General features: G+C 35.3%; 1 protein-coding gene across 7 annotated transcripts in view; it reads right to left on the reverse strand.

Moving 5' to 3' along the window:
• LOC306876749 (high affinity cGMP-specific 3',5'-cyclic phosphodiesterase 9A-like) overlaps window positions 1-16589 on the reverse strand; it is a 22161-nt gene extending 5572 nt beyond the window's left edge. For 2 of the 7 annotated variants that reach the window (XM_079428137.1, XM_079428136.1), the window contains exons 1-9: window positions 16305-16588; window positions 12142-12212; window positions 11968-12045; window positions 11247-11290; window positions 8444-8498; window positions 8208-8278; window positions 4823-4907; window positions 1327-1387; window positions 10-84 (exon numbers count right to left, since the gene is read on the reverse strand). In XM_079428137.1, the coding sequence (XP_079284263.1) occupies window positions 10-84; window positions 1327-1387; window positions 4823-4907; window positions 8208-8278; window positions 8444-8498; window positions 11247-11290; window positions 11968-12045; window positions 12142-12212; window positions 16305-16367 (603 nt within the window). In that variant the 5' untranslated portion in view covers window positions 16368-16588. Of the gene's footprint in view, window positions 1-9; window positions 85-1326; window positions 1388-4822; window positions 4908-8207; window positions 8343-8443; window positions 8499-11246; window positions 11388-11416; window positions 11524-11967; window positions 12046-12141; window positions 12213-16304 lie in introns of those variants that run through there. The other 5 variants (XM_079428139.1, XM_079428138.1, XM_079428140.1 and 2 more) reach the window with 5 other exon arrangements.
• Window positions 16590-18587: the final 1998 nt, after the last annotated feature.

Genomic DNA, 18587 nt, shown 5'->3' on the forward strand with positions numbered 1-18587 from the left:
GACTCTTACCTCGTTGGACTCCCACAGCCAGACGTCAAAGGCGGGTTTTCTGAGGGCATCTATGGTTTGCTGGGAGAGCATGTACTGCAAGTGACAGAGCTCTCAGTTAACCCCCGATAACCAACGCCTGGCTGTGGCCATTGCGTACATCACATTCACATCTATGTTCAACATGCCATTTTTAACCCCGAATAAGAATTCTCTCTTTAAACGTAAATTCATTATCATTTACTCATCATTCCTTAAAAATCTGTATGCTCTTTTCTTTTTGTGAAATCTATACACAGCTCTTTTAGATTTTATAGTGAACAACAATAAAGCTTCAAAAAAATAATAATGCATGCAGCCCATAATCTACTTCTACTATATTCCAAGTCACATACTGAGAGGTCAATAATCACAATAATAATCTCAATTAAATATTAATATTGAATAATCTCAATCTTGATGTAAATGCAGAGAAGATTTGTTGAGATTTCAATAATGACTACTTTGGCATTTCTTTTATAGGCTTTTGTTGCTGTTGTTCTGTACATTTTTCCATTCATCAAAGAATCCATAAATAAATGTTAGACAAAAATATTAAGCAGCACAACGGTTTTCAATATTGATAATAAGAAGAAATGTTTCTTGCGCACGAAATCATTTACATTTACATTTATTCATTTAGCTGACGCTTTTATCCAAAGCGACTTACAATTGCTATATATGTCAGAGGTCGCACGCCTCTGGAGCAACTAGGGGTTAAGTGTCTTGCTCAGGGACACATTGGTGTCTCACAGTGGATTCGAACCCGGGTCTCTCACACCAAAGGCATGTGTCTTATCCACTGCACCATCACCACCCTGTAAATCAGTATATTAGAATCATTTCTGAAGGATCGTGTGACACTGAAGACTGCTTACAATTCGGCTTTGCATCACAGCAATACGTTACATTTTAAAATACATTCAAATAAATAAAAAATATTTTTTAAACTGTATTAATATTTGAACAGCATTACTGTTCTTATAAATTTTTATTTTTATTATAAACATTTAAAAAAATCTTTGAATGTAGTGTGTATTTTCTTTTAATATTTTTGTAATTATTTTGTAGATATTTAATTAGCATTTTTCTCTTTATTTTGGGGTGAACTATCCCTTTAAACCTTCCTATCCTTAAACATAATCCGTGTAGTTTTCTAAAGGATAAACCCTGAACTCTGATAACAAACCTTGCTGTAATTAAATGGTGCTTTATATGCTGTCCTTTATCGAATTATTAAAGCAGAATAAGTCTACTAAATAATGAAGGAACCCATTACAAACACATCTGCCATTTTACCTTTGGGTATGAAGGCACATCTCTGCGAGGAGTTAATGTCTTGTTGTCATCTAGGAAACTGCTGCAAAGGTAAAGAGCATTAAGAACACAGTTGCTTTAGAACAGAACATGCTGTGTGTTTCATTGTTTTAAGTACCACGTCAACATCTCTCAAAGAGAGTATCTTGAGAATATACAGCTATCTTCGATTCTGTCACGTTTTTTTGTCTTATTTTGCTCTGATTTCTTCCTGTTTTTCTTTAAATGGTCTTTTTCCTTTTCTTGTTTAGTTAATTGATGATTCCTAGTTTAGTTAATATGATCCCCAGCACCTGTGTTTGTTAATTATCCCTTGCATTTAAGTTCCTGTTTGTTTGGTTTTCCTTTGTCGGGTCTACTCGTTACTTTGTCACCAGTTATGTTCATGAGTTTGGATTCTGTTCTTTGTTGGATTGTCTCCTACGTGTTATCAATGAAGACTATTTGAGTTATTTCCTACCTCCTGCGTTCTCCCTGCTTCCTACGTTATGTGACCGATTCATCTTAAATCTGATCCTTCTCTAATAAGAGAGCCATGTCAGCTCATTAAGACTTAAGACTTAGTATTTTTAACAAGAGATGACTAAGACAACACCTGGATTGCTTCTTAATTATCCTCTCATTACAGTTAGCAGTACAGACAGTGCTATCAATAGCCTGCTATAGATACCCCTTTTAGCATGTTTTTAAAGAGTACTTTTTCAGACTTGATTGTATTTGAACTCTTTCCCCACCAATGATGGAATTTTCTGTTATTTATGTCACAATTCTAACACTGTTATGTGGTAGGGAGAGCTATTATTAAATAGTACAGAAAAGGGGTAGTTGATTGCGATTTCACTTTTTTAAAGTTAGTGCGTAATGTTGCTGTTTGAGCATAAACAATATCTGCAAAGTTGCAGCGCTGAAAGTTCAATGCAAACAGAGATATCATCTTTTAAAATTCTAGCAGTTTAATGCCTACAAAAATGGCTCGTAGGGACTACAACGAGTTACTTCCCAGGTCCGTTACGTCACAAACCCAGATAAACCCTCGTTGGGAATATGCAACGAAGGGGGCGAGACCATACTGTGCTGCTTTAGAGAAGAGGAAAAGAAAAATAGGGGTGCACGTAAAAATCAATTTTTTCTATTTATTCTTCTAACGATTCTAATGGATTCACAAGTTTCAAAATCATTGTTCTAAAGCTGCTCTGCATCTCTCTCTCTCATTCAGATCATCAGCTCAGTGAATCCGTATATTAAAAGCTAACAGTAGCATTTACAAATAACAGCATATCTAAAAGTATGAGACAACAACAAACAAACATGCCATTAAGAGCCGTGCTTGCACAGGTTCTGCGCGATCCTCTTCACTGAAAATCCTCTGCGTCTCAATCGGGCTTAAATTGATAAGAAATATAGACGACGCCATTGTTTACAATACAAGCGGAGCATATGCCGCTGAGTTGAGGGGCGGGATGTTGAGATGCACACTAGGGGCGGTTTAGCCAATCACACACTGGGGCACGTAACCAATCGCATATTTCTGAGGGAGGGGTTTCATAAAAGCAGGAAATGATCAGCGCGCTTATCAGAGAAAGGATAGAGCTGTGTGGAATAAAGGTAAATTATGTGAAAAATACTGCGTTTTAAAAAAAACAAGCATTAACACGTTAGACTGCACCCCATAAACACAATCAAGCCTAGAAAAAAAACAGTCAACCACCCCTTTAAAATTATTACAAGGTTGCTTTTTATTCTTGGTGTAGTTCGCTTTCACACGACAAAGTTTCTAAACGGACCAAATTTGTAAATACAAGTCACAAGCGAGTAAACTCTTCTCTCATTGGTCAAAGTTCCACCATATAGTTTCCGGGATTCCACTTTAGCTGTCACAGCTGCCGTTAAATTAATTTATCATTTTGAGTCCAGAGTCCAGGATTCATCAGGAAAACATTTTTAAAATGCACCTACTACGAAGAAGAGCAATAAGACGGCATTATAAAATGAAAAAGTGCGCTTTGATTTTGAATGGCTAAGACGTGCTCACCCACAGACATTCACGGGTTTTAGCAAAACAACAAAGCTAATGCTTTTCACTGATCTTACATAATTACCCATCATACATTGTGATATATGGTTCGTTGGTCCGTTGGATCAGATTGCTTTCTCACTACAACTGAACCGAGTTTGTTTTCAATCGAGCCGAGACCACCTCGTTCAGGCGATCTCGGACTGATTGTTCTGGTGTGGATCTGAGCGTGATTGCCGTGTTCACATATGCCCAAACGAACCGAGCAAAGGGGGGAAACGCGCCAGGTTCCGAAACAACGAGCCAGGTATGAAAGTACCCACAAGCAATTGAAGCATTGCTTAGGCACACATTTAACATCTAAAGCGATCATCCAACTTTTAATGGCATATAAATCAAAACTTCCTAATGTTAGCAAATAAAATGTTGAACCCACGAAGAGGTAGGACTGTGCAAGCTTTGATGGACTCGATCTACTCAATCTGTTTTGATCATGTTCTGATTCAGACATTGTCCTTTTTTTTAAAGTAATTTTCTCAGCTTTTTGAAATGCTTTGTTTTATTTAATGAAAGTTTGTAAAATTATTAAAAATGCGGGCCCTGGCTGGCAACTTTTTCAAAGAACACTGGCAGGAAAAGAGTTAATTGCAATTGAATGAAAATATATTATATTCTTTAAGTATATAATTTATATTAAATGCAATTAGTTGAACTTTTTGGCACACTTAAGTAGGACTAAAGTACATCTTATATGCAATAATTACTTTTATCGTCTTTTAAATATGGTTAAAATGTAGCCAACTGCCAAGCATTTATGGTAAACTAATGCCATCTCAGTGGAAATGTGTATGTCATGTATATAAAAATATGTGTAATTCCACATTTGTAATGATGAAGTTTTAGATTTAAAAATATTAACGTTAAATGCGATATTGAATAAGACTTGAAATTAAAATTATAATCAAGTACTTTACATGTGCTTTAGTATGTTAGTCAACACAGCAAAGTGTATTTCTTTAAATGACAACTAAAGTTTAAAATGCTCTTTTAATAAAACTTTTAAAATGACATTAATACAAAATGCACCATTTACAAGTTAAATTACTTCAATATGTTAAAGTCGTGAATCTGTACTTTTTTAAAGTACACCGCAGTGCCCTTTTATTTCATTCATATTATAAGTATAATATCAAATACAAGTATATTATATTATTAGGAAGCAACTTTTACATCACCAATAAACTTATTTTTCACCCCATCCTTCCAACCAAATTCACTTCCTGAAGGATAAAATCTTAACTTACATTTTTTTTTCTCATGAAATATCCTGTCTTGCTTGGAAATACATCAGATTACAGATTTAAAATCATTTGCAAAGCGCTACTGATATTTCCTGATTATTAAACTTATTCAGTTCAAAAATGGCGTTCCAACATCTCCAGAAAAAGCAGTGAGGTCACTGACCTGTTGTTCCTGGAGGCCATTTCCTCCCGCAGCTTCTTGATGTCACTGCGACATTTCTCGATCTCCACCACCTTCATTCCCTCCACTGAAGAGACAGAGAGGAAAATGACGGAAATGCGATACATAATGCATACAAGTATGACACATAAAAGATGGTTTTACATATTTCAAGTGAGCCAAACACAGAGAAAATATGGAAATGAGCTGGTGAACATGGTTTGCAGCCGCAGGGGTTTTCCTATACAGACTGCTGAGCCATAAAAAGTACATTTGACACCAGTCACTGTCTGGCATGTTTCCCTCCATTGTCCAAAATCATCCTTGTGGTCTGAAGTACAAGCAGCTTTGTCATCTCTTTGACAGCTGTTTTTCTTTACATCTCAAACCTTGGTTGTGAGGGTGAAGATATGTCACACAACCTATCACGTTGGTATCTATCTAATTTAGCTGCTTCTAGATTAATTTTGAGCCAAAGTGCTGTGCAGTTTGATTAGATGCACGGCCTCTGGACTCACATTGTATAATTTAATTAGTGTAATCACACACACATCATATAATCTCTGCACTTCCTGCTACTATTCTGTTCATAGACCGTGCACAATAATAAATCACCTCAAATTATATGAGGCCGGTGAACTGTTCACACTGATGAAGGGGTCAGGGTCCATTGCCTTGGTGACTGATTACATCATGGCTGTATTTGGATTTCTATGGACACACAGACGTGCTGCAACGGAATGAGTCCTGGTCTCTGGTGATGTTACGTGGAGCGCCATTACCGAAACAACTAGCGAGCAAGGACTATCACGACTGTCAAAGATGATGCATTTAGCAGCCACTAAACTAAACCTAACCTAATTTGTTTGGAATCATTGTTCAGCACAGTCAGATATTCCACAAATGGCAGTGGAATAGAGGTCAAACACTTTCCTGTCGCTCAAACAGTAGAGATAGTAAAATGTGTACCTTGAATGCAATATAAGCCACTCTGGACAAAAGAGACTATCAAATAGGCTACATAATGCATAAAATAAAAAAAAAATTAAATGTTGAAATGACTTTCTTCTATCCTGTGACAGATCATTTGTAGAAGAAAGTAATTTGTAGAAATGTAAACACTTGAATTATTAAAACACAGCACTGTTTGACTTATCATCCCATCCATCTCAACGCAGCAACATTGGCTTAAACAATAGCATGAGTTTGTGGCCGTTTGACCAACCAAAGACAGAAAGGAGGAGTGCTTGAAAACAATCAGTATTGTTACAATTCAATTTATTGATGCTAGTAACTCCTTTACCTTTAACAAATAGGTATGTCTTCAAAAAGCCCTTTTAAAAAATGCCCTCAAAAAATCAGGGAACTATACCACAACCTTAAAACGACTGATGCAAAAGCTGTAGTTGTCTAATCCATCACAACCCAATTTAATCTGATACCTTATAAAAAAATCTGGGTTTAATAACTTAGATTGTCCTCATAGAATCTTATTAAAGTGACTAAATAAAAGGAAACTAATAAGTGAACGGAAAAGTAATAGGTAACGTATGAACTGGAGATATCCCATAATATCTATAAAGCGCTATTACAATTATTAGCCTTCATCAAGGCTCTTAACCCCTAGTCACTCACTTTGGATAAAATGAAGCGTAAAATTAAGTGTAGAGTAATGACTATTTCAGATGATAGCTATTGAGGTAAAAAAAAAAAAAAAACCTATAAAGAACAGGCCCAGGTCACATTTCACCTAAAAAATAAATAAATACATAAATATTTTGCATTAAGAATGGAAGCCTATATTTTTTATCATGTAAGACATTTGATATTGGAGTAAAGTGTGACCTGAATATATTTTAGTGTCTTGCTCTCAAGATTGTATCTAGATGCTTTCTTGAAGTTCTTCATTAAAGCTGCAGTCCGTAAGTTTTGCCTCTTTGTCGCCATCTCTATTTGAAAACCTGGAATTGCAGTTATTTGCGGAATTATCTTCCGTGCGTGGGATGTGTTCCGGCACGGCTCCAGCACGGATTAATCTGTTTTGAGGTGAATGTGTTGCTGTCAGTCACCGCACTGGTGTGGATATTTACTGTACTTCGCAATCACAGATTCTAGCCTACGTCTTGGAATATATGGCCCAAATAAGAATTGTCACTGTATATTATCATCTGAACAAGTAAGGAACAAGTCTGCCACGTTTGTTCTGACCAACTGAGGAAAAAATCATTACAATAAATAGCGCTACCAAAGGTGATTAAATCTAATGATCGGTTGGCTCATATCGCATCAAACCATGCAAATTATTATTATTGTTATACTTTATTCTCAATTATTAATATTAACAACATCAGCATTGTGTGACTATGGGTATAGTGTGTATTAACATGTAGATTTCAATTTCTGTACAGTCTAATCTAATTGTCATGCCATTCGAATTTCATATTAAGAAATTATTTTAACCCAAAAAGCAAATTATGCTCCCTTCGAACTGGTTTTCTTTAAAATACAAATCTTGTGTAATCCCAGGCTATCTGTAATCAGAAGCACATTTAAAACTGGAATATCATTTAATTTAATTCACGTGTTTCATAAACACATAATCCTTTCTGGATTACAATCCGCCATCAAAATGATACATTTAATTATTCTAGCTGCTGTGAGAATATAAACGATCTGCCACCTGCAGGAACCTCACATGCGATAACCTAGTAGCCGGGACAACTTCTTTATGTTTACAGATGTGACATAATGATGCAGCAGCATGCTCGAATTTCCTGCGAAACCCGTACCACTCAAATTAGAAAACATTATTATAAGCTTACCGTTGTGAATCGGGCTAAAGTAAGGTGGTAGTTTTGAACACTGGCTGGTTATGTACTTGCTCAAATATTGATTGAGGATAATTTTTAACCAAAAAAAAAGTTACGGACTGCAGCTTTAACAACAATACGTCTCAGAAGCCATGTCTCTAAAAACACTGCTCACCTGTTAATGACAAGTACATGGTATAGAAAATTTACCTGCATCGACTACAGCATCATCTGCTGTAGCACTAAATCTTATTGGATATATTGCACAATAAATAGCCGTCATTGATTATTTGAGTTATCAGATGTGGTATGGAAGGCTTCTTACATGAGCAACTTATATAAATCAAACACAAAACATATCTATTTCCTCATATCATGAACCCCTAATGTAACAGATGCAACATGCTGCACTGGGTTCACCATAATGTCACCTATAAGCACTACAGAATAAATGATCAGCAATTCACTGAGAGCCAGAATGTGTTGTTTGTGAAGATTAGCCCTTCCAGTTTAACATGACCTCTGTCCATTAGCAAAACCCCGGACAAGTTATTGAGTGAAAACAGTTTAAGACTCACACTCCACTCTTTTCTCCAGCATGGCTAGGCGATTTGTCACCTCAGTCTTCAGTTCGTTGATTTTAAATGCCCTTGGAGAGAGAGCAGCCAGGTAGACCGGTGCAGATGGAGAGAAATATACAAAGATCACTCATCCTTGAAATACCAAAAGGATTCAAAATTCAATCAAAAGAAGGTCATTATGAATTTGCTGAGAGATTGAACATAAAATACACAAGCAGAGACGGCGATATTACCTGGAGAACTGCTCTGCCACCTGGGTCAGAACATTCTGGAAAAGCTCCTCTTTATCTGAGAGATGAAAAAACAAGCCACATTCATAATCATGGCCAAAAACTGATGTATGAAGTATTCACAGTTTCACATATCTGTATTTCCTCCTGTCAGTCTCAAAATGTACAATGAATAAAGCATTTCACTACAGCATAATTGGTCAGATAAATGGAGGGCGGACAAGACTGAATATAAAGATGAAGAAACAAATCCCACCTGCTCTTGTATCAGAGAAACCGTGGCTTCTTACACAAGTCTTGATACTTACTTACATTTACATTTATGCATTTAGCAGACGCTTTTATCCAAAGCGACTTACATTGCATTCAAGTTACAGTTTTTACTTTTTTTTTTTTTTCTTTCATTTTTTTAACTTGATAAACATATACACTTTCTAATGTAGCTCCACTCATTGTCTTGGCCAAAGTTCAGCCTAATAAATGGACCTGGGAAACAAAAACGTCCTGTTGGCTAGCTGTCAATGCCAAGGGCTCAAGGTTTGGCTGGTTAGCATTGCCTGTTAGCCACTGATGGTAACTTGACATTAAATTGATCAAAAGTAATAGGAAATTAATAATGTTACAAAAATCAGCATATTAAAATAATTTCTGAAGGATCATGTGACACTGGAGACTAGATTAATGGCTGCTGAAAATTCAGATTTGCAGGATAAATTACATTTTAAAATATATTACAATAATACACAGTTATTTTAAATTGAAATAAACCTAGTGAAAAATGAATATGTGACCCTGGACCACAAAACCAGTCTTAAGTGTCAATTTTTCGAAATTGAGATTTATACATCATTTTAAAGTTGAATAAATAAGCTTCCCATTGATGTATGGTTTGTTATGACAATATTTGGCCGAGATACAACTATTTGAAAATCTGAGGGTGTTAAAAAAATCTAAATATTGAGAAAACTGCCTTTAAAGTTGTCCAAATGAAGATCTTAGCAATGCATCTTATGAAGTTTTGATATATTTACGGTAAGAAATTTACAAAATATCTTCATGGAACATGATCTCTACTTAATATCCTAATGATTTTTGGCATAAAAGAAAAATAGATAATTTTGACCTATACAATATACTTTTGGCTATTGCTACAAATAAACCCCAGCGACTTAAGACTGGTTTTGTGGTCCAGAGTCACATATACTAAAATGTATCGGAAATACATTTATTTAATGCTAAGTATATTGCAAAGACATTTACATATTTATGTACTTACTTTTAGTATACTAAACTGGTATACTTAAAATCTGTTAAATTGGAACAACTTTAATTGAGCAGAAGTAGTGCTGAAGTCCAACTAAGTTTAATTATAATTTTAATATCAGTAAGTCTCGAGTTGTATGTCAGTAAATATGTTAATAGATTTTAACTATACTGAGTATAAAATAAATGTATTTTAAATATAGTACTTTTTTGCTAGGGAACATTTCACAACATGTTCTCTTGGTGCCATCAGCCAATCAATTTTGAAATGAGGTAATTTTACTCCAGAGTAATTAGTCACATGGCATTTAGGTTCAGGTGACTGGCTCAACAAAGCCTGCCAAAGATGGCAAACTTTTTAAAAGTGGGGGTCATCTGGGGTTCCAACACCAGCAAAGCAACAAAAGATGAATGGGGATGCTAACGGACAGATTTCTCAAATTGTTATATAGGTTTTGTTCACTGCATACTCTCTCTCATCTCCAAATGACTTCACAGATGTCAGAGGTCACATCAACTTAACCAGGCTATTGATGCCTTCATGTCGTACAATGCAGCTCCCACGTGCATGTTTGGAAGTTGCAGTTATGATTTGATGTGCTTATGTGATTTTGGTTGGTAATTATACGGGCAGATTGTGTCATTTCATATTTCCTTCTGTCTGATAAATACAGGAAGATTTTTGTGTACTTCTTTTTTTTTTTATGAATAAATGTATTTTTTCTTCAGCAACAACTCACAAAATTTGCAATTAAATAGTCTGCTCTGATATAGCACATTTTGCAGTCAATGCATATAGAAAATATGCATACTATGAAGAGTTTTCAACTCTGTCCCTCGAGATCCACTTTCCTGGAGAGTTTCGCTCCGATCCTTAACAAACACACCTTAAGAAGCTACTTAAGGTCTTCAGGATTGCTTGACAGTTACAGGCTGGCGAGTTTAATCAAGGTTGGAGCTAAACTGTGCAGAAAAGTGGATCTCGAGGGCCAGAGTTGAGAACCTCTGCTATACTATATAATGCAGAAATAGTATCATAATAGTATGTTATTCCAAAAACACCCACAGTATTTGTGCGTAATTGATAGGATATTGACAAGCAAAGCAGAACAATATATGATGTTGACAATAAATCTACTGAGAAATAGTCTTGGAATACAGATGAATCAGAGAATCTGTCCAAAAAGAAAGGACCTTGTATATCTTGAGTTTGCTTTGAAATGAATAAAAAGTTATAATCACTTCTCTGCTCATGATAACACAGATAGACTGAAAAGACTGCAGTCCACCCCCGCTGCAAGAGTGTTTGCACAATGATAAATGGAGTTGCTCTTGTGAACACACGCAGCTTTCTGCGCGCTCCATTTATGGAGATTTGAGAACATATGAGTGATCACTCCAGAGTTGTTTCAGACTTCATTATAAAACAAACCCTATTTCCCATTTCAACCAGAATGTAAACACTATCAGTGAAAGCGCAGTGATTCATCCATACATAAATATTCAGTGAAATTACATAACACGCAGAACATCTGATACTTACCTGCAAGTTGTCCACCAGTTATTGGCACCACTTTGTACGGCGACCTTCAAAAACACCAGGATAGACAAACGAAGTTACAAAGCAGCTGGCGCCACACTAAAACATGTCCCCTCTCCCTATAGGACAGTCCAGTTACTCCTCATGAGAGCTGTAGCTTTCTGTAGCATTACCGTCCAAGATGTCTACGTTTAGACTCTGGTTCTCAAAGAGTAACTTCCCCTTTATCTATATCTGGCCGCCATCCATTGTTTGTCTAGCATGTAGGGCAGATCTCCATATAACCAACAGATAAGGCACAGTAGGCTAGATTACTGGGCTTCTCACCTCTGAATGTTTAAACAACCTCTTTATGTTTCCCTGAGTGTGTCTGCAAATTGGTGTTAAATTGGATCATTGGTTTTATATTCTAAACTTTCCAAAATTTAGTGTTTAACAAAAAAGTTACAGCTGAGAGAGATGAAACACTCTAAAGAGTTCATTTTAATGAATCTGCAGAAAAAGGTCCATATTATAATGACTTGTTTGCTTTATTTCGTACCTGTAAAAACAGCATACGGTGGACCATTTGCTATAAAATCAGTTTGAAGATATTCTGACTTAAATTAAATGTTTTGACAGTAGTGTGTGAAACTGATTCAGAAGTCTACTGCATGTGTATAAGGCACTTTTACAGCTGCAAAGCATTGGATTTATGTTTATAAATGGGATGGAGGGCTGTTACCTCTCCGAGTTGTTTGGCATTGTGGGGTCGATGGAGACCATTGCTCCTGTTGAGTCCAGAAGGGAAATGGTTGTGTTCCTGTCAGCAGCAGATACATTCTCTAAATTTGGGAGCACTTCAAAAGTAGAAACACTTCAACTACACACACACACACACACATACATCGCACTGTACCTGGAGAGCCCTGTGGCAGTGCAGAATAACTCCTTTATATCACATGGGCTGCAGAAACGGCTGAAAACCACCTAACAGAAACAGAAATTCTGATCAGTGTCTCTGAAACAAACTGAGCTTCTTCAGTTAGGGCCACTTTTGACTTAAAATGCTGAAAAATAAAACATACTTATGCTTTGTTAAAGTTAAAATGATCTGCATTATCTTGATAGGTGGTGTGGATTTTTAATATTGTGTTCACTGCAACTGTAATGACGTGATGTTAATGACATATTTCACTTTTTGGAAACATATTTTGGAATCTTGGACTTGCCAATGCAACAAGTTGCATGTCAGTTCACATGTAGCTTGGAATAAATTTGTTTATGAATTAAACAGTTTGGTAATGACACCTAATAAAGAAACTCTCAGACCATGACGATTATTTCACTGTTGTCTTGCCAGAAAAAGACTTCCTTTCCTTTCCATCAAAACCAAATATAAAGAATTTTGTGAATCCTCAATCATTTTCTAAAATGTGTGGCATGATGATAATGACAGCAGTTCTTTGTTATGAAATTATTACATTGTAGGCAAATAATTCAAATTAAAAAAAAAATTACAATCTAATTTCCCAGATTTGAACACTTTTTAAAGGGGAAGTTCAGAATTCTTGGTGGGTGGCAAGATCAAAATAGCAAAAATCAGTCAAAATTTGTTAAAAGGTAATTACAGAGATAATAATAATAATACTAAAAATAATACAATTTGATGCTTTTTTAATCCCTCATTTAATACTAAAATGATAGCTTTAAAAAATACTTATGAAAAATCATCTTACAGAGCATGTGGCAAAAAAGTCAAATTTAAAGTACATTTCTTTAAGATTTCAAACATTTTATGAGATAAAGAACATCTTTAAGTGCTAATAAATTGTACGGTGCCATCTCAAATTATAGGCTTAAGTGTAAAAAATAATTAAAGATGTAATTTGTACTCTCTTATTAAGACAAAAAAACAGTTTCACAGATTTTAATACTTTTTTAAGGAGAAGTTTAAAATTCTGGGTAGGCGGCAAGCTCAAAAAAAAAAGGAAAAGTAGATACAGAGATAATAATAATACAGTTTGAGGGGTTTTTAAGCCCTCCTTTAAAACTATAATGATTGCTTAATAATCAATGCGGCTATGATTATCTTCCTGAATTCTATGTATGATGCTGACCATCACAGATGATAGTTTATCGACTATTTGAGACTCTGCACACAGCCAAGGCCAAGTGCTGTCGTCTGTCATTTGTATGTAGTGTCAGTCCTGACCCTGAGCACTCTGACCCACTAACAACACATGTAAATCGTGGCCTAATGGTTAGAGAGTCGGACTCATAATCCGAAGGTTGCGGGTTCAAGTCTTGGGCCGGCAGGGATTGTAGGTGGGGGGAGTGAATGTCCAGCGCTCTCTCCACCCTCAATATCACGACTGAGGTGCCCTTGAGCAAGGCACCGAACCCCCAACTGCTCCCCGGGCGCCGCAGCATAAATGGCTGCCCACTGCTCCGGGTGTGTGTTCACTGCTGTGTGTGTGCACGTTGGATGGGTTAAATGCAGAGCACGAATTCCGAGTATGGGTCACCATACTTGGAAGTATGTCACTTCAGAAAAGAGCTGACAGACGGAGCGAAGGAAGAGGAAAAGAGAGAGAGAACGATAATAAGACTTTGAGCTGCAAAGACAGATGAGAGTGAGCAAAAGAGTGGGAGAAAGAGAGAGAATGGGGGAATTGTTCCATAATACAATTGCAGGTTCCGAGTTCAAAGATATGAGAAATAATTATTAGTGTCCAAAAAAGGGCTTCTAATTGAGCACTTTGTCAAAGATGAAACATAAAACACACAACTAACAGCCTTAGAGGACAGAGACGATAAAATGATATACCACCAACCACTGCGCAAAAATCTGTTATAATAGTTCAATTTTAGCAGTGAATCATCTAAGTACAGTTCACTGAGAAGTTTCTAGTATTTTCAAGAGACTATGAGAGATTTTAGGGCTGTAATTGAATATCAACTAAGAAGCCTGAAGACATACAGTTGCACTAGAACAAAAATGATATTTCACCACTTCTCCTGCCGTATACGCTGTGTGTGTGTGTGTGTGTGCAGAAAGTGTGGGTGTATGCATACACACAGATGTGCTCTGCTCATTAAAACGTCCATTTGTTTTTCATTGTGTTCTAAGCTTTTATATGCTGATTATTTTGTTTTTGTCCCATTGCCAAGGCTGAACAATGGCAGGCAGTTGCACATTTGTAACTAACAAAACAAAACCATAAGCATAATCTCATAATGTATGCAAAACACACTAATTTGGTGCACGTAATTATTTGGTCCCAGTTTATATTGTTTTTTAATTACTTTTTCAACTTGATAATTATAATGTGTGTATTATGTTACACTGCATGCAATCACACACGGTCAGAAATAATTTGCATAATAATTTGCACCACATTATAAAAAGTGCTACAGTAAAAAACAATGCTACAGTAAAAAGCTGTTATCTGTAAGTTACCTATGTATATAGTGAAAAACAGTAAAAATCTGTCAAATTCATGGCTTTTGGAAGTAAAAACTATGAATTACCATATAATTTAGTCAAAAACTGTCAAATGAAAATCCCTATGTGACAGATCATATGATTATACTTTATTTTGTTTTTATCAGTAATGCGCATTGTTACATTTTCTGTTATTTAATGAATGTTTGTTGCATTATTTCAGTATTTAAGTGCATTTGTTTAGTTTGTTGCATCATTTGGTGTGTTTTGTGTTTGACCCAGTGTTTTATGAACTGGTCACTTACGATGAACTCTGATTCATCATGTGGTTTTCTAGTATACCACCTGTTTTATCATGGTGGTTATCAGTACATTGAGATAAAATCCAGTTTAGGCAGTTCAAGTAGAATGGTATATCACTACGCCACATGATAAAATACCTGAAATATCATAACCCATTTTTTTTTACAGTGAATTTCTGTCTGCTGTTTATTTTACTGTTTAATTTGACAATATATTTTTAAAGTACAAGTACATACAGTAGTAGTTAAGACACTTAATATAAAGTGTGACCAACAAACATACAGCAGTCAGAAACTGATTGTCACTTGGATACCTGTAATTTAACTGATAACATCTCAGCCATACCAGATCTATTAATTAGAAGCATTACTAAAGGTTATCAGGCCAGCTGTTCACTTATAACCTCATGACAGAGTTGAGATCTTCCTGAAAACAGCTTTATAATATGGTAAAGCATCATATACAGGCTACTCTACATTGTAAAAACTAATAAAACGTTTTATGAAGGCAACCTGAAGGCATTAAAAAAGAGAGTGTGAGAAACAATAAGAGTGAAAATGTACAGTTAACAAGTGCAGATCAGCGAAAATGAGTAGAATGATCCATATGGCTAGTATTCTTAAAAATTCTGTGAACAGCAAATGCAAAAATAGAAAACCTACAATGTAACATTAACAGTCTCCAAAGAGCCATATGTGACCCTGGAGCACAAAACATATTTGTAGTAATAGCCAACAATACATTGTATAGGTCAAAATGATTTATTTTTCTTTTATTCCAAAAATCATGAAACTATTTAGTACATTTCCTACCATAAATATCTAAAAACCTCATTTTTTATTAGTAATATGCATTGCTAAGAACTTCATTTTGACAACTTTAAAGGCGATTTTCTCAATATTTAGATTTTTTTTTTTTTGCACCCTCAGATTTTCAAATAGTTATATCTCGACCAAATATTGTCCAATCCTAACATCTGGCCCTTATGACTGGGTTTGTGGTCCAGGGTCACTTATAGTCAAATCAGTCAGTAATTTCTGTGTATTTAACGTACATTTCTTTGTTGATATTTTAGGTGATTTCATTTTATGGAATAGTACATAATTTTAATAAGAGAGTGTATATATTTACAATATCTATAATATGTCATTATATGTATATCTCCCTTATTATATAGGGCAGGCTAACAAGTTTTAAAGCAATGCTAGTCATGTAAGCATGATCCTACAGATACTAAAACAGCTGAAACTTTCTGAACAGTTAACTTATATATATGGTAGGCTATATACTTTCTTTTCCAGTCCATCGTCATGCATGCAGTGAGAGTTTACCTTCTGAATCCGTCCGTCCACGTCCAGGTATATCATGCGATACGCCGAAGACGCGCTGCCCATCTCGCTCCCCGCTGCCCTGGACTACCGGCTTCCGTTCGGTGCCTCCGTGACAGACCTAATATAAACTTCTGACCGTTTCGTTGAACTGGAACGGGTTTAATAACGGAGAGACCGTGTTGCTCATCGCCACTGATCTCTCAACTCATCGCCCCCCTTCACTCCCACGAGCGCGCGCGAGAGAAGACAAGAAACGCACGCGCTCGCCTCACGATCTCCATAGTAACCGAGCCCTACAAGGACGCGCGTGCCAATCCGAAAGAGTCATGCAGCAACAGGCTACCAAATATGTCCCAAAAATGTCAATGAAAATTAGTTCGTTTTAATATTAATGTGAATTTTAAGTAATTCCACTATTTTTGTCATAGCAGACTTTGCCACAAAATATAGAATTACCAGATGTTTCTTAATTTGTACTTTAAGCTGCAGTATTTTATTTTATTTTTATATTTTAATGAGAGAGCGATCTTCTAAACCATGTCTTTACCCAAATACACTAAATAAAGAAAGAAATTTAAATCAGATAAATCTATAATAATTGCTTATATTTAGTAGCTGTCTGACTGATTTCGCGGGAAATTGTATGCATATAGCTACTGGCTCGTTGGAAAAGTAGCTTTTTTTTATTTTTTTATTTTTTTGCCCTAATGAGAAAAACTGAGCATGGATTATTAAAAACGGCAAACCTCCGGGGAATCACCATTGTAAAACAAAAATGATGCTATTTCTGTTATTTCACATTCATCCGCGGGACTGAGCCGAAGCACAACCAAAACAATGCTCTGTTTTATTTTTTTTAACCGATGGGGGCTAAAATTATTGCTTTGATCAAAATGTTTCAAAGAAAAATGTTTTATATTATTATGCATTACATACAAAAAAGTTAATCAGTTTGTATCACTTTGCCTACTATTAATCCTTCCCTTTATAGTACAAAATAAATAAGACATGCATTTTTAAATGAACTATATCTTAAATGACATCATCAGGAAGTTACATAATTTTGGTGGGAAAACAACAGCACATGATTATCAATGGATTTGATTAATTATTTTCTTAAATAACAATGAAAACATTTATTTATTTATTTTAGCAGGCACTGCATAACAGGAAGGACCCTAACATAACATGAGAACTGATACAAGTGAAGGCAAAATAATGAATTCATGAAGGTGGGACTGGGTTGTGGGTGGTGAGATGGCAAAATGAACAGACGGGGTTCAGCACTGGAGTCATTCAGGGGAAGCGTGTGATTCCCTGTGGCAAATCAAATGAATCATCTGTTATACTGTAATGACCCGAGCAGTGAAACACGCTCATTATACTCAATTACATGCATGTATGAATTCACACACTGTGGAGCACTTATCCTTTCAATAGAGAAAGTGTGTCTGTTTTGTTCTCACTGACTGACTGCCACCTGTCTGTGTGCACTGATGAGGTGTCACCTGCACACGGACACTCAAAGCACTCTCAATGACTCACACAGACCTCTCAAGATGAGATCGGAGTCTGTATAATATCTTATTATCCAGAACTAGAGCTCGACTGCTTATTTATTTTATGCAAAAGAAACAGAAACATATAGTTATACAATAGTTTCTACACTTTCTGAAATGTAGATTTTCATGACAAGCTTTTTTTTTATTAGGCCCACTATTAGGTAAGGATTTTTCAAAATCAGAAATGGTCAGTGCAATGAATATAAATAAAACAGTGTATTATTTTTTTTAAAATTTACTTAATTCTGCATTAATTGTATTCAAATATATATATATATATATAAAAAACACATACATGTAATGTATTAATGCAGAATAAAATAACAGTTAATAAACTTTTGTATATTATTACTTTTGTTTAATTATTCATTTAGAAATCTGTCAATGTGTGTGTATATATATATATATATATATATATATATATATACAGTATATTTAAGCTTAGATATGATAATTTCTATATTTAAAGATACATTAATAATAACAATATGTGCGCATATACTGTATAGTTTTTATACATATTAATTTTATTCAATTATGCATTAATTTATGAAACCATTTTTTAAGCTGGTGAAAATACTAGTGTTCTAATCATTTTGGCCACCACTATATAATTATGCATTCACGAACCTGTGTGCGTATAAAATTATTATAATGTCTATAATAAAAAAAAATTCTTAAAGCACATAGCTTGCACTGTGAAAAAAGAAGGAAGATGTAT

The sequence above is a fragment of the Barbus barbus genome, assembly GCF_936440315.1.
Source record: "Barbus barbus genome assembly, chromosome: 11".
Classification (NCBI taxonomy): Eukaryota; Metazoa; Chordata; class Actinopteri; order Cypriniformes; family Cyprinidae; genus Barbus; species Barbus barbus.